Below are 18,148 nucleotides of genomic sequence, written 5' to 3' on the forward strand. Positions count from 1 at the left end.
TCAATACAGTATTTAAAAAAAATTAATGCCAAAATAATCACTTTTTTGAAAGAACAACTCTTTAAAATGTTATCAAGCTCTGACCTAGATGTATTCTTCAACTGTACAAACAGCTTCAACAGTCCAGCAGTTTCTAATTCTACAGCAGTGTGTCGTGTCGGTGGTTCTATTTTTGACAAGGCTGACCGCTGGTATGAGCATTATCAGAAAAAGCAGTGCTACCTTAATGAAATGAATGCACATTGCAAACGCCAATGTCAAAATCCTCAGCTTTATCCACAGGAACTGGTGGGCGTCAGAAGCTAGTTTAGTTACACAACTGAAATAAAGCATTGAAATTCTTACCGATAAACTTTTGAGGCATTGAGCTTTTCCGCTTGGCCACATTGTTAGCAAGCCTATCCAGTACCAGAGCTCTCTCGGATCCCATTTCTGCCTTGAGGTTGCTTTGTGGAACTTCTGTCTCTGAGAGAAGGAGACAAAAAAAATCAACAAAATAACATGAGGTTTCACCTCAGCAGAGTTTGTGTGGCAGGTGGAAGGAAGCTGACGTAACAAACTGCTAGCTCTGAGGGTTCTGACTACGGCCAGCGGGGGCATGTGGTTACCAGTGTAATACTGGAGACTTGCTGATATCAGTGTCTTTCACCAAAGGAGGGAATAACTGATCAAAGCTGAGCTTGGGGTAACAGCAGAGCGAGATACTGAGCAAATTTCACCAAATGAGAAGTACGTTCTGCAACTCTGATTCAACCCATTTAAAGATCCTGAGAAAACTTTGAAATATTTCCATTGTAAAGTACAAGAGCTGGTGGAAAGGCACTAAAATGTTGAATGAATGATTTATAATTCACACGGCACCATGTCATCTTCTGAAGAATCTCAGCGGCTGTAGAACTCGCAGAATTCAACTGAATGCATTTGTCTTTTGAACTGAGAAGTTTATAAGCTAACATTAATGATAGAATTTTAGAAAAAAATAATCCACCTGTTAATTACCAGGAAAAACCTAGATGTGATGTGGAAAGAATTCTACCACTGAAATCCCTAAAACAATAAAGTGGTGAATTTTCATTTTAATGAATTGATAATCCAAAGTCACACTTTCACCCCACCAAATATATGTGGGTTGAACTGGGTAAATTAGCAGACCCATACCCTGTAATCATGCAGTGGAAACCATCCCAACCAGTCAGGGCGAGTTAGAATCAACCAGGCTCTGAGTCTTGGTGGGGTTAAGAGTCAGAGCCCGGCCAAGTTAACTCACTAATCGCCTTCTGGTGGTGAGAAAGAACAATCTGCTTTACAAGGTACCATTAGTGACTGTAATGCGCGTTGAAAGAACCAAAGACTTGTTGATCCAAACCAAGGCTTTTGTTAACTAAAAGACTGGAGCGTATCACAAGTAGGTCGACCAGTCCAGAATGACCTGGTCTGGCTAGGAGCAACCCTTTAAGACCTGCCAGTAGGTGTGGCTACACTCTCAGCCAATCACAGTCATCCTGCACAACCATCTGTACATCTGTACATATACACATTGGTGATAGAATCTGTACTACCACAATGATGTTAACGCCTGCGTGCGTGTCACAGTGACGGGAAGGAGGTCAGTGTAGTCTGCAGAGGGGAAGAAAAGTATACTCTTATGTTTGTAAACATATAGTATAGTTCTAGTGCAGTTTTCAGTTGTAGAGTATGGATTTTAGTTCTCTGTCAGAGACTTCCAGTGAGTTCATAACACATCACTCACAATGCCACTTCTGGAGCAGGAACCCCCGCACCCCCCCCCCACTTAAAATCCCTGGTTCCCGATGAACCAGGAAAATCATGGTACAGTGGGAAAGGCTCCACGGGTGCAGCACGCTTCATACATTTACCCGCTTCCTAGGTGGGTTGGTGGTGTGAAAGGGGCTAACGTCAGAACATTTTTCAAGAGAATGAATCTTTGCAAGGCTTCGAGCCTTGATGGTGCATCTGGCAGGGTACTGAAAGTCTATGCCAACCAACTAGCTGGAGTGTTCACAGATATTTTCAATCTCCCATTGCTGCAGTTGGAGGTTTCTTCCTGCCTCAAAAGGGCATCAATCTTAACGATGTCCAAGAAGAGTAGCGTGAGCTGCCTCAATGACTATCGTCCTGTAGTACTCAAGTCTACCGTAATGAAATAATTTGGAAGATTGCCCATGGAAATCATACCTTAGTAAAGACCTGGACCCACTGCAATTTGCCTACTGACACAATCACTCTCCCCTCAGCCTTGGATCACCTAGATAAGATTAACAGTACTTTTCATTAACTACAATAGAGCTTTCAACACCATCATTCCCTCAGTGCTGGTCAGCAGCTTCAAAACATAGGCCTCTGCACCTCCCTTTACCACAGGATCTTTGACTTGCTCCTCAGGAGACCACAGTCAGTGCTAATTGGTAAGGATGTCTCCTCTTCATTGATGATCAACACAGGTGCACCTCTCTACATCCACTTCAAATTCTTGGGTATCAACATTTCTGAAGATCTATCCTAAAGTCTTCATGTTGTTGCAATCAGGAAGAAGGCTTGCCAGCGGGTATACTTTATTAGAAGTTTTTTTTAAAACTTTATTTATTCATTCAAAAAACAAATAATATATGACATATACAGCAATTAAACATGAACATTTTATATATATATATATATATATATAAAAAAAGAAAAAGAAAGAAAAAAAAACCCCTTCAGCCAACTCTCCTGAGAGCCATAAAAAAAGAAAAAAGAAAGGATATTAAAAAAAGTTAAATATACATGTTAAAATCTAATCAATATAAATTGAAATGTAAATATTCTGAGTATAATAAAAAAATTAAAATAAGTAATTTTTTCCATTATTAAACAATATTTCATCTCATTATGCCATCTATTAATATCAATCATATTTGTATCTTTCCACATACTAGCAATACATTTTTTCGCTACGGATAAAGCTAAATATACAAAAGCAAGCTGAAACTTACTTAATCCCAAACCTTTCAGAGGTTGCAAACTACCCAATAAAAATACTGTTGGATCTAAAACTATTTTAATTTTATACAGATATTCTAAAAACAATTGAATTTTCTTCCAAAAAGATTGTATATGACTTCATTAGAAGTTTGAGGAGATTTGGTGTGCAATTAAAGACTCTTTCCACAGGTGCACCATGGAAAGCTTTCTGGTTGGTTGCATCACTCTCTGGCATGGAGGAGCCAATGCACAGGAAAAGGGTACAAAGAGTTGTAAACTCACCCAGTGCCATCATGTGCTTCAGTCTCCACTCTATTAAGGACATCTACAATTGGCAGTATCTCAAGAGAGCAGCCTCTATCACCAAAGGACCCTCACCACCCAGGCCACGCCTTCTTCTCTCTGCTACCATCAGGAAGGTGGAACAGGAACGTCCAATAGGAAAAACAGCTTCTTCCCCTCCACCATCAGATTTCTGAATGGAGAATGAACCACAGACACTACCTCACTTTGTCTCTTCTTGTCCACTAATTTATTTATATTTTTTTAAATCCAATTTATAGCAATTTCTGCACCTGTAAAAAATACTGCTGAAAAAACAAATTGTGTGACATATGTTTATGATAATAAATTCTGATTCTGAATAATGTGGGGGAGGCAGATAAGCAGGGAAGAGTGCAGTCAGCCGCTCTTCCCCTCCACATTGCTAATATTGTGACTTCACTGCCGTGGCACGGGCAGTTAATATCAACTTCCACCTGTTATCCTCGATCCAAGACACGTGTCCGTGTTCCCTAGCAACTGGTAAAGCAGAATACACATAAAGGAGAGAATTTGGCGGTACGCCATTAGGCAGGCGAACCGGCCCCGCTTGTCATGTATGCGGCGGGGAAGCCATCCAAAATGGCGCCATCGAGGGTTTCCTCCTAACCTCAGCATCAGGCTCAGAAGTCCGTGCTTGTGGACCCACATGACGCCCTGGTGACGTCGGGGCCCCCCAGTGTGGTTCTCAGCCAGGTCTGGGCTGGGAGTATAAGACCAGCCAGGCAGCCTGCAATAAATCAGTTTTTGCTCACTGAACTCAACCTATCCAGTTGTGTGATCCTTCAGTTAGCAGTGTAGCCGCCGCTACAAGAAAGCACTTTCATTTCCTGACAAATTCCAATAGCCAAAATCAGGTGATATCCCAGATGCGTGGAGTAAAGTTCTGAAGAGAGTCTAAAGGTGGTTTCCTGTTGACCTTCCGGGAAGAATTCAAACTTACCCTTTCATGTGAGATGTGCTTCATAGTGTCCTCCAGAGCCGAAGAAGGTGGTGCGACTGGTGCCTTAGCACCGCCCACTGAGTCAATGTCATTCACACGCGCTGAGCGCCGAAAGAGCCCTTTAGTGGAGAATGGAGAACCCAGAGCAGGTAGGGAAGTTGATTGGGATGTTTGCAGCCAATTTTAGTGCCCAGGTAGAAATACTTTCCTGCCGTGCATGCTGTCAGCATTTAAAAATCCCAGTTGCCCCGTGATGTTACAGGCTGAGTTAACAACCCTCTGGATATTTTTCTTGCCTTGAGCATTGGCACCTTCATACCAGACTGTCATGCAAGCAGCCAGAATGCTCTCCACAGTGCACCTGTAGAAGTTTTTGAGAGTCTTCAGTGACATACCAAATCTTCTCAAACTCTTCACAAAGTATAGCCTCAGGTGAGCCTTCTTCATGATTGCATAATCCCATGGATGGGATTAGGATCCTGGTTACATGGAGAATTAACACACAAGGGTTGAATCTGATTGTCTTCTTGGCAAGGCAGACTTTCTTCTCCTATGTCCATGGTCTTTATTGTAATTTCTATGTAAAATCATCCCTGCACCTTTCATAGCAGAAAAAAAAAGAAAGCTGAAACTTCTTAAAGGAATTGCATTAGAATTCAGATATGTGTATTCAGAAATTCTACTGCCTGCCCATCTTTCCGGGTTACGTCCAGGCCCATGTGGTATTGGAGCAGGAATACAATTTTCCCTTGCAACCGCTGCAACCGTGTCTGCCTGTCCCACATCGGACTTGTCAGCCACAAACAAGCCTCCAGCTGACGTGGACATTGCCCCTCCACAAATCTTCGTCCGCGAAGCCAAGCCAAAGAAAAAGAAAAGAAGAAAGAAAAACACGGTATCCAAGGGGACAATGGCTGAGTTCAGGGAACGGTGGGTCCCCCAGAGGATAATGTGTTTGGTTGATGATGAAAATCTGTGTAGTAAAGAGGTGGCCGTAACTACTGCTTCTCACAGTTTTGTTGCCACGTGTTACGGTTGTTTTTGGTTTTAGTTGTAGCTCTATGTGAGTTTTGTGTTTGAAATGTTGTGATTTGAACAAAGTTTGTAATTAAAAAATGGGCAGTATGGAGGGAACATTCACTGTGGAAGAAGCCGTACTGAGGGCATACAGTACTCTTTGATGTTGCTTAATCAAGCCACTACCCACCCTCTGCCTTGGCACCATACTGAAAGATAGCAGGTATTCTCTTACCCCGAAAAGATGCTTCAACTGACAGTAACATTTATCCCATTGCTATTTGTTTATTTTTCTGTATAATCATGGAAATAAACACTTTGGCTGCAGAGCATTTTAGAATGATCTTAGTTTTTGAAATATACACAAAAAACTGAACATGAACATATGCATTAGGAGCAGGAGGTCACCAGAGAAGATTGAGGCTGCTCCACCACTAAACAGATGATTGGTGATCCAACTGTGATCTCAAATGTACATTCCCTCCTACTCATGGTGAGCTCTCACCTTTTTGCCTATCTATTTATTTATCCCATAAATTTTCAAACAATCTACTTCCACCACACTTTCATGAAGAGTCTCTAACATGGTTAGTCTTCTGACCAGAAAATTTTGACTTCATTTATTTTAATTTGGAAACCTCTTGTTTTTAAATTCTAGATTCTCCACATTCACCACATCAAGACCCCTTAGAATTGTGTCTTGCAATCTGTTAGCAGTCTGCGAACACTTCATCAGAGACTTGCCCATTCCAGGTATTAATGCAGTGAACCTTCTCTAAATGTCTTCCTTTGCATTAATATCTGACATTTTTTTTAAGTTAATTTTTAAATTTTTAAAATGTTTAGATATACAGCACAGGCCCTTTCGGCCCACGAGCCCGTGCCACCCAATTACAACGAATTAACCTACCAACCATGCACTTTTTGAGGGTGAGAGGAAACTGGAACACCCAAGTAAAGCCCGTGTGTCCCAGGGAGGACATACAAATTCCTTACAGACAGTTTTGGATTCGAATATGGGTCATTGGCATTGGAATAGTGATGCAATAAATAAGACCAATATTGTACACTCTCAGTGTAGTCTCTCGCTGGTCTTGTATGACTGAAGTGCAAGCTCCTGACCTCTGTACCTCTGTACTTATTTCCTCATTAATGAATGATAACATTCAGCTGGCTTTTCTAATTACATGTAGTACACAGGGAACTAGCCTTCAGAGAATCCTGCACAGAGGTACTCAGGAAATTACCACTTCTGTCCCAATCTTCTCAATTTCACTCACTACATACCGCTACATACAGTTCCACATTAGGATCTGTGCAGGTTACCTCATTCCCTGAATTAAAATAAAAAATGGTGGAAATGCTCAGTAGGTCAGCAATATTGGTGGAGGCAATGCCAAAATCAACAATTCAGCTTGATGATCTTTCACTGTAGTTCTGTTAAAAGGTTATGGCCTGAATCAATCAACTCTATTTCTCTCTCCACAGATGCTGACTGGTCTGTTGAGAATTTCCAGCATTTTCTGTTTTCATTTCAGATTTACATGTTTTCATTCCCTCCAACTGTAAAAGCGCAGATCCATAAAGTTAGTCACTAGCTAAGAGACTGATGGCACAATACGCTTAAACAACTGATAACTCTTTGAACTCTGAGGTTTTGGGTCCAGCAAATCAGCAACTTGGAAAAGCCATCTCAGAAAGGCACGGAAGCAGTCGTATCTTTCAGTGATACAGAAATATCTTCCATTGCTGTTGTGCAACACTTTGAAGTGAAAGAATAAAAAGAACGTAACAACATTTTACAGATCAAATGCTGTGACCTATATAGAGGAACGTGAGGTGATCATATCAAAATGTACTGCCCTATTTAATAAAATGGAAATTTTACATAAAAGGAAAATAGAATGATTGCATTGTAACCTAGTTTAGACTAATGGTCGATATGGATATCTGGTCCAGTTAGTCATTTATTACAATTTCAGCTGCGCAGTCTGATGATAAAACTCATTGAGTAAAACGGCTGTGATCTGTATCAATTGATGAGATGGTTGTTGCAAAAGATTACCCATTCTGAGAATATTACAATGCCATCTTAAGATTCATCACATGGCCCAATCCATCCCCATGGACTTAAAACTGCAAGGTGCTAATGTGAGATAAAAGGAAGCTCCCAAGAGTCTGTGGACATAGAAAGGGCAAGAAGCTGATTGATGGAGTACAATGTGGGAAATGTGAGGTGATTCACTTTGGTTGGAGGAACAGAATAACAAAGTAAGTTATGCAGGACTGATGGATATTGATGAATAGAGGAACTTTGACATTTTGGCTCATGTGACAATGGAACATAGAGATAGAGAGAAAATAATGAAATGGCAAAATCCAGGATGGCCTTCATTACAAGATGGCCAGACTACAGCAGTAAATACATTTTCCTGAGGTTATACTGAACTTTGATGAAACCTTATTTGAATAAACTGCATAAAATTACTGGTTTGATTCCTGGTGTGAATGTCTGTCACAGTGGTAGCGGTGTGGAATGAGCTTCCGGGAGAGTCAATTTTATTATTTAAGAAAAAGCTGGACAGGTATATGGATGAGAAGAAGGTGGAGGGTTATGGTCATTATGCAAGTAAGTGGGAGTAGAGAGGAGTGTTTGGTTCGGTGCAGACTAGAAGGGCCTAATGGCCTGTTTCCGTGCTGTAATTGTTATGTTATGTTATGTTATGGGAAGAGACTGAGTAATTCTGGCCAATGCACATTGTGATTTAGAAAGTTACTGGATGTCCTCATTGATTCATACTAGATTCTGAGAAGGATGTCAAGGGATTGCTTCCTCTAGCCAGAGAGAATAACATAATTCAATTAACTATCTGGGACTGTTAATGAGAGAATGCTGTAGACTTTGCTTTAAAGGGTTTAAATATTCAAATGGGGAGTTCATAGATCTGAAGTCGAAAGGAATCTAAGGATATGTGGATCAGAGGAAAAGTGGATCTCAGCCATTGGATAGCTGAATGGCAGAACAGGTCACTTCTTATACTAGCAGCTGTTGAGAGGCCCAAATGTAGTCTTTTCACAGTAGCTGGGCATTTGAAATAATCTAGCTGAAGATGCAGAGATAATGTTTGATGTTTCAAATCTGGACAGAGCCCATTTGCAAAAAACTGCAGGAAAACCAGGAATGATTACAGTAACATCAGATGAGACCTCTCTTACCAACAACTCATACTACAACATTGCAGGAGGTGCATCCGCTCTCTTGCCTCATCTGCTCTCTTGGTTACTCCATTAAAAACTCAATTGTTCTCTATGTATGACTTGCCTTTAATAGATCTCTGCAGTCTTCCCTTTATTGATTTATACTTGTCCAAAATAATATTTTGTTCTGGATTATAAGTTGTTAGCAATACTCTCAACTAAGATTAAACTGATGGTCTGTGGTTTCCAGGTTTATCCCTGCATTTCTTTGTAAAATCTGCTTATCTCCTGTTCCTCTGGAACCTCCAGGGAGAATGGAAGGTTTGACCTGTTTCACCATGGACAGATACTCTGGAATCTTTACCTATGAGGGCAGCATGGTTGGTGTAAGGACAGCATGGATGACGTAGCGGTTAGCGCAATTCCTTCACAGTGCTAGCGATCAGGAATGGACAGGTTCTGTAAGGACGGCCACACTGTCAGATATGCAGAGGAAATAATCGAGGGATTGCAATGTCCTACTTTTTTCTCTAAATAAGATGGAACAGTTGAGCCTCATTTGCTAAGAATGTACAGAACACTGACATTTGCTGTGTCACTGTCCATTTGGTGAGCAGCTTTGGAGCTTCAACTACATCGAAAATTAAATTGTAACTGAGATGATGTGAACTGGAAACATGGAAACAGTTATCAATGAGATTGTCACCATCAAGTTCCCCGGATTCCATGCATGTGTTGATTTGCGGCAGTGACATCAATCTAAACCGTTACAGTTTCAAGAATGTGTTTGTAGTTCTGTTCTCTGGAGCAGAAAAATGCACGAATTTTCTGCTGTGTACAAAGTGCCACAAACAAATGCTGTCTCTTTTTCAAACTTACTGGGATCTCTATGCCATGATAGCAAAGAATCACACAATCCACCTGTGTACTTTTTAAATTTCTCAATGGAGTCTTTAACTCCTCCAAAACAGAAAGGTACTTGAGATGACATTCTTCCAATGAACAAGATGGAGAGGAGATCAAGAGTTTGTAGATCTGAGAAGGAATGGAAGTATTAAGTGTTCTGGGATGAGGGAGGAATGTGGCTTTTCTCTTTTGGGAAGCCATGAGTGAATTGGCCCGAGATATTGACTGTCTTTTATTTCCTATGAATGCTGCATTAGCTGCTGAGTTCCTCCGGCACTTTTAAGTGTTGTCCTCGACCCCGGCATCTAGTTAAGGTTAAAGTCAATACTGGTTTATGAAAATGAATTCATGGTGCACAAATTTACTGGAACATTTTGAGGGTGTAGAGTGGAGAACTAGTCGATGCAGTGGAGGAACTTTCAGATAGCTTTCAAGCAGAATAATGACATGATGGAGAGCTAGTTGCCAAATAGGAAAGAAATAGCAGAAATAAACCTTTTCTGTGGCAGGGGTCGTGTTGGGTTCAGTCTTGGACCCCACTCTTCTCTACACTTACAGATAGTGAATTTTGCCTGTGGAAAAAAATCATGTCCTCTAGCCCTTTCACAGATCACCCTAAAGCTGAGCCCTCTTCTTTTGGATCAACTCCCAACCCTTTCCTTCTGACTTTCAATATCTCTGCCACATCACCACCCTCTCACCTTCGAGTAACTCAGTCTTCTCTTATCTATTGAGATATCTGAAGCCCCTCATTCCTGAGACCTTTCCAATAAATCTTTGCCGCACCTGCTTGAACCTCTTCACACACTTCCTAAGCTTTGTACCTGAACGCACAATAATCCAGTTGTCAAGTCCTTTTTACATGAAGCTCAACATAAATTTGTGCTGTGTGCTTCTATAAATGTTTTAAATCACTTTGTCAAAACCATTATCATTGAGGAAATGGTGTCAGGGGAATTGATGGGATTGAAGTCTGATAATGGTTGGCATTCCTGACTATTTAAGGAGGTGGCCCTTGAAATAGTGGATACATTGGTGGGCATGTCCAACATTTTTCAGACTCTATCAGTTCTTGCTAATTGGAGGCAGCTCATGTAACCTCACTGCTTGTAATCGACAGAGAGAGGGTTTAAATAGGCACGGGAGAGAGTAGGTATGGGAGAGAGAATGGGTAACAGGGAATTAAATGGGGGAATAGGATTGATAGGATTGCTCTGAGAGTTAGCATAGATTCAATGGGCCAAATTACCTCCTTTTGGATTATGAGAAATATTGGTGGTATTGAATATATTCAGGATGGAATTATATAATGTACCAATGGCTGAAGAAATCGAGGGATGTGGTGAGGAAGCGGAACGAGGGACTGAATTTGGATGATCAGCCATGAACAGGGGAACAGGCTCTGTGGGCTGAGCAGCTGACTCCTGCTCTCATTTTCTGTTTCTACCCATCCTGTTTCCTACCTCGGTTATGCACGGATACCCACTGGTTTTTGTTCTCACCTTCTCTCAGACTAGCATTATTTCTGTTACATTGTTTCCCCTAATTGCCCTAATTTCTTTTATCAAATGTTGGAAGTCATGGACAGAGTAGATGTAGAAAGATTGTTTCCCATGGTGGGAGAGTTTAAAACAAGAGGGCACAACCATAGCATGGTTAGCATAATGCTGTTAAAGCACCAACGATTGGGTCTGGGATTTGAAACTTGCTCTGTCTGTAAAGAGTTTGTAGGTTCTTCCTGTGTCTTCGTGTGTTTTCCCCAGGGGCTCTGGTTTCCTCCCACCATTCAAAGCGTACTGGGGGTTGTAGGCCAATTGGTTGTGGCACGGGCTTGTCTAAAAAATATTTTTTTAAATTTCTGGATTGAAGGCCAGCCACTGAGAACAGAGATGAGAAGGAATTTCTTCAGCCAGAGAGTGGCAAATTTGTGGATTTTCTTTGCCACATGCATTTGTGGAGGCCAGGCAATTGGATGTATTTAAGGCAGAGTTAGATAGGTTCTTGATTGCCAGGGCACCAAAGGTTATGGGCAGAAAACCAGGCAGTGGCGATAAATGGGAAAATACATCAGCTCATGATTGAATGGCGGGGCAGACTTGATGGACTGAAAAGTCTATTTCTGCTCTTATTCCTTGTGGTCTAATTGTTCTGATGAACTGTGGACTTCTTGGTTTTAAATCGCATGTGTCATAAGCCTGTCTTTTTCAATCCATTGTTGGTTTCTTCACTACTTATCATACATCCAGATTGGAAAATGGTGGATGGTCTAAGTCCATGGTATCAAGAAGTGCTCTGGACCTATCACTGACCTGCAGGAAACATCCCCGCTATGTGTTCTTCCAGTCTAACAGATCTATTCACCACAACTCACTGCTTCAAGTCACGTTTATTTGTCATCATACCATAAACCTTGCAGTGTACAGTGAAAACGAGATAGCGTTTGTCCGGACCATGGAGCTGGTTATTTACGTGGATAAATTACAACAGAAACATTTTTACAAATAGCTATCACATAATAACTATCATGTTACATATGCTAGCCCTGTGTCTCCAGAGTTCAGAAGCCTCATGGCTTGGGGGGGGAAAAGCTTTCTCGTAATCTGGTCATGATGGCCCAAATGCTTTGGTGCCTCTTCCCGATGGCAGGAGGGAGAACAGATTGCAGGAGGGGTGTGTGGAGTCCTTTGCGATGTTTATTGCATTATGCAAACAACGGCCATTACAAATGCCCATCATGGCAGAGAGAGAGAGAGAGAGAGAGAGAGAGAGAGAGAGAGAGAGAGAGAGAGAGATCGAGAGATCCTAATAATCCCTCAGCAGTCTTTACTATCCGCTGCAGGGACGCATTCTGGGATGGTGTAGTTTCCGAACCAGGCAGTGATGCAGTTACATAGGATGCTCTCAATGCATCCCCTGTAGAATGTAGTGAGGGTGGAGAGAGGAAGCTGAACTTTCCTCAACCTCCGCAGGAAGTAAAGGCATTGCTGAGCCTTCTTGACAATGAATCTGGTGTTGGGGGACCAAGGAGTTTGGTGCTCTTGACTGTCTGAGGTCTTCCAGCCAGGAAGTCAAGGATCCAGTTACAGAGAAAGGTGTTTAGGTCCAACAGGTTCAACCTCCTAATCAGCTGGTGTGGTGTGATTGTGTTGAATGCTAAGCTGAACTATTAAGAGCATTTGAACATAGGAATCTTTATTTTCCAGGTGGGTGAGGGCTACGTGGAGCATGGTGGCAATGGCATCATCTGTAGATCAGTTGGGATGGTACACAAACTGCAGCTGAGCCTTGATATGCTTCATGACTAGAAACTCAGCGGGTCAAACAGTGTATTTTATATAGCAAAGATAAAGGTATCTTGATGAAGGGCTATATAGAGTGCACTGTTTGACCCACTGAATTTCTCCAGCATTGTGATGTTAATCATTAAGCACACTGCCTCATCTGCTCTCTTGGTTACTCCATTAAAAACTCAATTGTTCTCTATGTATGACTTGCCTTTAATAGATCTCTGCAGTCTTCCCTTTATTGATTTATACTTGTCCAAAATAATATTTTGTTCTGGATTATAAGTTGTTAGCAATACTCTCAACTAAGATTAAACTGATGGTCTGTGGTTTCCAGGTTTATCCCTGCATTTCTTTGTAAAATCTGCTTATCTCCTGTTCCTCTGGAACCTCCAGGGAGAATGGAAGGTTTGACCTGTTTCACCATGGACAGATACTCTGGAATCTTTACCTATGAGGGCAGCATGGTTGGTGTAAGGACAGCATGGATGACGTAGCGGTTAGCGCAATTCCTTTACAGTGCTAGCGATCAGGAATGGACAGGTTCTGTAAGGTCGGCCACGCTGTCTGTAAGGTGTTTGTATGTTCTCCCCAAGTCTGCGTGGGTTTTCTCCAGGGGCTCTAGTTTCTTTTCAACTTTCTAAATGTACTGGGGGGTTAAAGGAATGTAAATTGAGCAGGAAGGACTCGTGGGCCAAAATGCTTTAAGTCTACATTTAATTATTAAAAAATGACCTGTGGTGTAAACCAAAAACAAAGTGATTATAAGTATCTGTTGGTGCTTAGATAAAGATCAAATGTGGTAATGGTACAGTGTATTGATTGCAGAACTGTTAACTGGTGCAGCATGCAAGCTAACGGATAGGTAGGAGCATTATATAAGTGGCAATGACAATCAACAACAGCTACAATATTAATAAAGCATTAGACGACATTGGTAATTAATATAGACTACTGGATCCTTCTGCTACTGATTAACCTCCTCTGCTCCAACACTGAGGGTACTGAAAATATAATAGCAGAAGTGTGTGCCTCAGAGGATAGAGGATTTGAAAAGATGAACAGAATGAAACCCAGGATCACTCCCGATCTTATTGAATGGTGGAGCAGCCTCATAGAATGTGGACACTGGCCCTCTTCCTGCGTCCACTTCATCTTTGTGTAGGTTTGACCAGGTGCCTACCCACAGCTGCTAAGCTGCAGTGAGGCAGCAACTTGAGAAGTGCCATTCACTGGCAATGTGGCAATATGAAAGCCCTTCACCATCTCTGTTCCACTCCTGTACCATGCCTGCAGTTCAAACCAAGGGCTTCTATATTGTAGGAAGGACTCTGCTTCTTTGAGAGCAGCATGGTTAGCGCAATGCTGTTGCAGTGCCAGTGATCGGGACCAGGGTTCAAATCCCATGCTGTCTGTAAGAAGTGTGTACGCTTTCCCCATGTCTTCGTGGGTTTCCTCCAGTTGCTCAGTTTCCTCTCACCATTTGAAACCTTTCGCGGGTTTTAAGTTAATTGGGTGGCACGGGCTCATGGGCCAAAAGGGCCTGTTACTATGCTATATGTATAAATTTAAATTTAAAATACCTGTCCATCCACACATGAATAACTCGTAATTTATTGATGGACAATAAAATGCAGATGCCAGAAATCTGTAATAAAAACAGCAAGTGGTGGGGAAATGATCCGTGAAGAAATTTGCAGAGATTACCCTGTTATTTAGGGAAGGATTCAATGCCCCTTCGCAAGTAATTACTGGATTGTCATATTTTGAACCATGCCACAAACATAATTACTTTGAGTCCAGATTTGTCAGATGTAGACTGGTGAAAAACACCAGATTAAATCACCCAGAGCAAGTAGAAGAAAAGCAAAATGCTCATTTCCTGCTAGACGTGTAATGTGGTTGGCTTGCGATGGAGGGATATGTACAGAGGTAGATTATTTTGTAATCACAACTGCCTATCTGATTAACAATGATCACTATCTGAAGAAGCTGGAATCCTCTGATAATAATTACATAAAATTAACTTTCTGATTTCAGGACGTGACAATTTCTATAGGAAATGGTTGTTTTCTGTCTCTTGGAATTTCATATTTTGAAAGAATTGCACTATTTCACTGTTTTCAGATGCTTTAATTTATGAAATGTATCAATCTAGAAGTGATGTATGACAACGCCTGGGTGAATGAAGAGCTGGCTGGCTAACTGACTGCTACTATCTATTTCTTTGGCTTGGCTTCGCGGACGAAGATTTATGGAGGGGGTAAAAAGTCCACGTCAGCTGCAGGCTCGTTTGTGGCTGACCAGTCCGATGCGGGACAGGCAGACACGATTGCAGCGGTTGCAAGGGAAAATTGGTTGGTTGGGGTTGGGTGTTGGGTTTTTCCTCCTTTGCCTTTTGTCAGAGAGGTGGGCTCTGCGGTCTTCTTCAAAGGAGGCTGCTGCCCGCCAAACTGTGAGGCGCCAAGATGCACGGTTTGAGGCGTTATCAGCCCACTGGCGGTGGTCAATGTGGCAGGCACCAAGAGATTTCTTTAGGCAGTCCTTGTACCTTTTCTTTGGTGCACCTCTGTCACGGTGGCCAGTGGAGAGCACGCCATATAATACGATCTTGGGAAGGCGATGGTCCTCCATTCTGGAGACGTGACCCATCCAGCGCAGCTGGATCTTCAGCAGCGTGGACTCGATGCTGTCGACCTCTGCCATCTCGAGTACCTCGACGTTAGGGGTGTGAGCGCTCCAATGGATGTTGAGGATGGAGCGGAGACAACGCTGGTGGAAGCGTTCTAGGAGCCGTAGGTGGTGCCGGTAGAGGACACATGATTCGGAGCCGAACAGGAGTGTGGGTATGACAACGGCTCTGTATACGCTTATCTTTGTGAGGTTTTTCAGTTGGTTGTTTTTCCAGACTCTTTTGTGTAGTCTTCCAAAGGCGCTATTTGCCTTGGCGAGTCTGTTGTCTATCTCATTGTCGATCCTTGCATCTGATGAAATGGTGCAGCCGAGATAGGTAAACTGGTTGACCGTTTTGAGTTTTGTGTGCCCGATGGAGATGTGGGGGGGCTGGTAGTCATGGTGGGGAGCTGGCTGATGGAGGACCTCAGTTTTCTTCAGGCTGACTTCCAGGCCAAACATTTTGGCAGTTTCCGCAAAGCAGGACGTCAAGCGCTGAAGAGCTTAGCTACTATCTATTTTGCTCATTTCCTAGTCTTGCTAGAGAAATTCCCACTTTCCCTGCTGGGAAATACCATCTTTTGTTTTGGTGTTTGCCCTCAGCAGAATTTCTTGAATTGAGTGCTTTCTTCCATTATTTTAAAATAGATACAAATGATTTTACATCTCTAAAAATTTAACAGATTATCAAAACATTCCCCAGAATAATTTTTTACTGAGTTTCGGTGACTGATCAGACTTCAGTGGCTTCGACTCAGTCCAACCAGTTGCTGGCCATTTCCTCAGGTGCTGAAAAGGCCAAACAAATCAACCTGAGTGTGAATGGCAACTTTGCTCCATTTATGGGAAATAGAGTGCTCTCAGTGAATTTATAGATTGCATAGGAGGTGAACTTGGCTACGCATCTGTGAGTGGAGAGGGAATTAAGCAGAAAATAAGCTGTGTTGATGGTCAGTAAGAAGGAAGTGACGTTGTCGATCCCATGCCATTGGGGCCTGCCAATGAGAATTCAGATGCAAAGAGATAAAAAGAGTACATAGAACATGGAACATTACAGCACAGAACAGGTCCTTCAGCCCACGAGGTGGTGCTGATCCTATCAAAAAAAGACTAATTCCTCCCTAACTCATAACCCCCTATTTTTCTTTCTTCCGTGTGCCCTAACAGTCAAATGTCGCTATTGTTTCAGCCTCTACTGCCACCCCTGGCAATGCATTCCAGGCACCCACAACTCTGTGTAAAAAACATACCCCTGGTGTCTCTGCTCAACTTTCCTTCCTTCACTTTGTACATATGTTCTGGGAAAAAGATGCTGGCTATCTACCTTACCTACGCCTCTCATAAACTTGAAGACCTCAAGTTACTCCTCATTCTTTTTTGCCCCAAAGAGAAAAGCCCTAACTTTGCCTTATAAGACATATTTTCCATTCCAGGCCACATCCTGGTAAATCTCGATAGCTTCCACATCTTTCCTGTAATGAATGTACCGAATTCTTGAGTTTGATCATTCGCTTTTTAGTACGATGGCGCTAACACTGAGCAGAAGTCAATGAATTGAGAACTGGTGAACAAATGGAATTGAAAAAGGAATAAACAGGACATTTTGTGTTGGAGGCTGTGAGTAATGGGGAGCTAAGAGATTGGTACTGGGCCAGCCAATTACAAATTATAACACAATGATTTGGATCAGGTGTAATTTATGATGTCTGACCTGCTGACGATTCCCTGCATTTCCTGGGTTAATTTGCTTTTCGGCATTCAAGTCAAGTTTATTATCATACGATTGCAAAAGTACAACCTGATGAAACAGCATTCTCTGGTCCTTGATGCAAACAACGCAGGCACTCAACCAGATATAACACATACAGACAAACAATGCATACTGTTTGCAGGAAAAATATTCACATATACAAATAAATAATTAAATATTGGTTCATAACTATGGAAGGCTCGGATGGTTAGTGTGAGCAGTTCCTTTACTGTCTGAATACTTTAACATCTCCAAGTTTCCAAATGAAACTCACTTGGATGTTGTGTGGGTTGTGAGGAAGTGTAGAAATACTTCAGAGAATTTTAGTTAGGTTCAGTGATGAGCAGTGAATGAGACAGCATGGGTCATCCACTTGGGTAGGAAAATGTAAAAAAAGCAGAGGATTTTTTTTAACCTGAGAAAATGAAAGATATTAGTGCTCAGAGAAACCTGGGTGCCCTTGTGCTCAAATCAATAAATAACAAAGAAGTTATCTTTTGTTACAACATGAAATAATAAAGGCAAACAGAATTTCAAATTTAAATATAAATTTAGACCGTGCCCCCCATTTACACCCAATTGACCTACAACCCTGGTACATTTTAAATGGTGGGAGGAAACCAGAGTGCCCAGAGGAATTCCACACCAACATGGGGAGAACATACAAAATCCTTATGGACCGTGTCGGATTCAAACTCAAGTCGCTGGTGCTGTAACGGAGTTGCGCTAACTGCCACGCTAATCATGCTGGTTGATGGAGGTAGGGCAGTGAATGTTGCTTTAATGAGGTATTTGACAACGTCTCTCATGTTCAGCTGATCCAGAAGGTACAAATGCATGGGATCCACGGTGAATTGATAGTTTGGATACGGAACAGGCTGGACCAGAGAAGACAAAGGATAGTGGTGGAAGATTGTTAATGGAAGCCGATGATTTGTGATGCTCTGCAAGGATTAGTGGTGGGACCTCTGCTATTTGTGATTTATATGAATGACTTGGAAAAAAAAGTAGGTTGAGAGGGCTAGTAAGTCTTCAGGTGATACTAAAGTTGCTGGAATGCAATAGAATATAGATCAG

General features: G+C 41.9%; 1 protein-coding gene across 10 annotated transcripts in view; it reads right to left on the minus strand.

Moving 5' to 3' along the window:
* The window catches only part of LOC138747703 (zinc finger protein Aiolos-like), a 139,308-nt gene that overhangs the window by 15,549 nt on the left and 105,611 nt on the right, over positions 1-18,148 (minus strand). For 9 of the 10 annotated variants that reach the window (XM_069907189.1, XM_069907191.1, XM_069907192.1 and 6 more), the window contains one exon: positions 346-465. In XM_069907189.1, the coding sequence (XP_069763290.1) occupies positions 346-465 (120 nt within the window). The remainder of the gene's footprint in view (positions 1-345; positions 466-18,148) is intronic. The other variant, XM_069907194.1, reaches the window with a different exon arrangement.

Source organism: Narcine bancroftii, chromosome 12 (assembly GCF_036971445.1).
Source record: "Narcine bancroftii isolate sNarBan1 chromosome 12, sNarBan1.hap1, whole genome shotgun sequence".
NCBI lineage: Eukaryota > Metazoa > Chordata > Chondrichthyes > Torpediniformes > Narcinidae > Narcine > Narcine bancroftii.